At 39.5% G+C, this 3,582-nt stretch overlaps 1 protein-coding gene across 1 annotated transcript; it reads right to left on the bottom strand.

Annotated features, from left to right (window-relative positions):
* Nucleotides 1–1,188: 1,188 nt before the first annotated feature.
* Nucleotides 1,189–2,958, bottom strand: LOC137587903 (nucleoporin p58/p45-like). Its single transcript, XM_068304585.1, has 5 exons — nt 2,821–2,958; nt 2,349–2,428; nt 1,739–1,848; nt 1,508–1,590; nt 1,189–1,311 (listed from the first exon to the last, which is right to left on the bottom strand). Exons 1-5 carry the CDS (start codon nt 2,956–2,958, stop codon nt 1,234–1,236), a joined length of 489 nt encoding a protein of 162 aa, XP_068160686.1. The 3' UTR covers nt 1,189–1,233.
* Nucleotides 2,959–3,582: the final 624 nt, after the last annotated feature.

The raw sequence follows: 3,582 nt of genomic DNA, 5'->3' as shown, positions 1-3,582 counted from the left end.
CAGGTGGATCTGGTGAGGCCACAGTGTGGTTCTGCCGCGTGCATCATGGCGCCAGCTGCAAACACCTCCAGATACCTCAGACCACTTTCATCTGGCTCCCCAGAAGTAAGCCGTTTAGAAGTAATCCGTCAATCGGCGGCACAGGGCCGACTGCAACAATTTCACATACCAATATCACACTCAAGCATCATTTTATGCAGTGATACAGGTATCACCTCCATCTCCATCCCTCGCATGAGGATAAAATCCCCCGTGCCTGTCTCAGGTGAAAACGGTAGGACTGACCCGATAATAAATGAGTGCCTGGATCCAGCAGCATCTCAGGAGACTTCCTCGCAAATATCATAATTCATGGAGTTCAGACAAAACAAACCTGCTCAGACTCTAGGTGGACAGTACTGTTTCTAGTTGCTGTCTACTTGCCAGGCATGAAGAGGGTATATGAAGTGCATGTGTACCTGCACTCAGACTGCCTCCTGTGGGTTTAAAGGTGGAGGAGAAGGCAAAAGAAGACCCCCCAGTGCCCACCCCACCAAATCCTGGCCCACCACCAAAACCATCAAACAAACACTTTAGAACAGAACTGATTGTTAATTACACCACGCTTCAAAGCGGTGATGTAATTGTGTGTGTTTGTGTGTTTGCCCGTCCGTCAGTCCGTCAGTCCACCAAATATCTTCGTGATCATTGCAGATAGAAAGATGAAACAAAAATGCATTACTCAGGCAGTAAAGGGGATGAAAATGAGATGATGACCTTGAGAAAACTACGTCAAAGTCAAATTTCAACTTTTGTACAATAAACTTTTGTTGTTTATTTCCCAACAAGAAAATGTCCTCGCTCTGATACTGTAAGGTGCATTCACTAAACGTGTCTAACCCCTGATCTGTGAACAGAGACAGGAGAGTAAGGCAGAACAAAGGCTTCCTGTCACGGGGCCAGCCCTCCCTTTCTTCTATGTTCCTCAAGTAATCAATGAAAGTACAGACACAATAGCTTGGCACCAATTTTTTCAAATTTTGAACACATTTGAACACACGTTAAAAAAACACATTTCTATTTTGCAAAACATTTTTTTCCTTCTCTCCCTCTTCATTTTAATGTGAGGGGAGCAGAACTTTCTAGAACTTGTAGGCAATTGGCTGCTGCGAAATCAACGTGGTTGCCATGGCAACCCCTGCAGCATTGGGTACACTGGAGAAGGCGACAGCTCCGGTTGTGACTTGTACTCTGTCATTTCCTGCGTTCAAATACGTTCGTGGAGTCTCCAAGGAAGACTCGTCGGAAGGAAAGGTACTTTTGCTTCAGGGTCTACATCAGACATACACAAAGTGAAACACAAAAAATAACGCAATCAGTATGTGTTCCACACATGCACAACAAATATACAGCAACACTTCCTTGTTTTAATTACATTTTTTAAACAAATTGAAGCTGATTAATCACCCAGCCTGACACGAAAACAAAATTTCAGTACAATATTATGAGACAGAAGCAACAAACTGACCCGGACATTTTCATGGACAGACTGGAGCTGGGCAACCTGAGCAGCAAATGCCTGGTGGACGCTCTGTATAGCCAAGAACAGGTCTGAAGATGTTTGCAGTGAGTTGATATAATAATGAGGGGGGGGGGGGGTGAGAGATAATGACATTCAAGAACCAGAAAGTGTCCCAGAAAAACACTTCTTACACATCTTAAATATTCTGATATTTCTTCACAACAAATGTCTTCTTACCCTGAGGAGTAATATGTGTTTGTGTCATCAGGTGGTTCTTCAGTTCCTCTACCTGCTGTCGGTACTGATGCATCTGCACCTCAAATGTCTTTATCAGGCTATGGAAATACCTTAAAATAGAAACACAAAACTTTTATCAATGTCAAATAACTGAAATAATCAATGCTAATTGATGAGATAGGGCAGGACTGATTGTGCATTATAAAGCAGGAACTACATTAAAAAAAATTTTTCCTCTTTTTCTGGTGTCAAACTTTGGAACAATTTGGACAGAGAAGGTAGGAGTCTAGAAACCCTATCTGCTTTTAAAAGTGCTTATAAAAACTTGATTTTGCAAGGTTACAGTTCTGATGGAAATGATGGTTAATATCTCATATTATTATGACTTATTATAATCATAAAGGTGAAGTCTCCGTAATAACATGTACTAAGAAAAATAAAAAATAAACTAAATACATAATTTACTGAAAAGGTGGGAGGAGCTGTTGTGGTTAATCAGTACTCTGATATTCAACTAAGTATATCAAGAGAGAAATAAAGCAGTCTAATCACACTACTTGAAAATGTGACTACATTTTCAAGTAGGACTGCTGTCTGTTAGCCTACTTACTCTGATGGAGCAGTATTCTCCTGCTGAAGCTCAGGTGGAGTGTTCTGTGTAAGCAGGGCAGTGAAAGCATTTTGGAGCTCCTGAAGGAGACAGAGACAATTAATCCTTACATTTTTGGGACTCCACCTGTTTTTTACAGGTAATTTTCCACATTTTATGTGTGAGGAACATGGCTACCCACATATATCTCTGTGGCCTGTAACTATGCATTGAATACGTTAATGTATAGAACTGGAGTGTTTCTTAGTAATCTAATGAGATTTATGACGGAAACATGGAATGGCTCGCAAAAATATTCACTGAATAAACCCAACTGTGACTTACATTTTTTGACTGTTGTTGGATAAGTCCTACATCTAGTGATTTCTAACTTATAAAGCAGTAATTATGACATCTATTGGTGCAGAAAGACAAAAACACATGGATTTGTGCGGGCCGTACATTTTGATTTATATATTGATCTCATTTCTACCTGTGCTGTTTCCAGTTTAAGCTGTTCAATGGTCTGGCTTTGGCGATTTAGGCCACTGGCACTGACAGAGACACGCGGATTGAGGTTCTTGATGTCATCTCGGACTTCAGAAATGGCCTTTGATGATGATGACAACATTTTGTTGATCTCCTCCTGTGCCTTTTTCTGCTCTTTTAGAAATTCCCTATTTAAATGACAAAGGAGGAACAAATGCCACTAGAAATTACTAAAAAAAACAACAACAAAAAAAACCCCCATTCCACAGACTACTGTCTGACATGGTGACATGATAATAATAATAATAATAATAATAATAATAATATTAATGGATTAGATTTATATAGCGCTTTTCTGGACACTCAAAGTCACTTTTACATTGGATCCATGATTATAATTCTTTTCTTTTCTAGTTTTGGTTAAAATATTTTTTAAAAAATAGTCACCTCCTTTGTAAAAATAGCACCACTGACAAAACATTTACACCTTTAGGAAAATTATGTAATTCTAATACGTTAAGATGTGTACCCCAATAATTACTGGGACATCAAACACATACAACAACTCTTACTGGAAATGTTCGACATCCTGGCAAATGACTGGGGGCAAGTTGTCATCCATTAAAGCTTTACTGTCCCAAAAGAAAAGACAAGAGATTTTTCATTATTACAACAAACTAGAGTCCTTGATGATTAGGAAACAGAATATGAAGCCCCTGAATCTCTCCCATGTAGCTTTCTACAGTCTTTGGCTGTAGCACAGCTA

The sequence above is a fragment of the Antennarius striatus genome, chromosome 20 (assembly GCF_040054535.1).
Source record: "Antennarius striatus isolate MH-2024 chromosome 20, ASM4005453v1, whole genome shotgun sequence".
NCBI lineage: Eukaryota > Metazoa > Chordata > Actinopteri > Lophiiformes > Antennariidae > Antennarius > Antennarius striatus.
Note: the sequence above shows the minus strand (reverse complement) of the source record. Positions and strands in the feature narration are given on the sequence as shown.

Coding starts and splice junctions, on each gene's coding strand:
- LOC137587903 (XM_068304585.1), bottom strand. CDS start 2,958: ATGTTGTCATCATCATCAAAGGCCATTTCTGAAGTCCGAGATGACATC. Junction 1,591..1,738: donor AACACATATTACTCCTCAGG/GTAAGAAGACAT, acceptor AAACATCTTCAG/ACCTGTTCTTGGCTATACAG. Junction 1,312..1,507: donor CTGTCCATGAAAATGTCCGG/GTCAGTTTGTTG, acceptor TGTCTGATGTAG/ACCCTGAAGCAAAAGTACCT.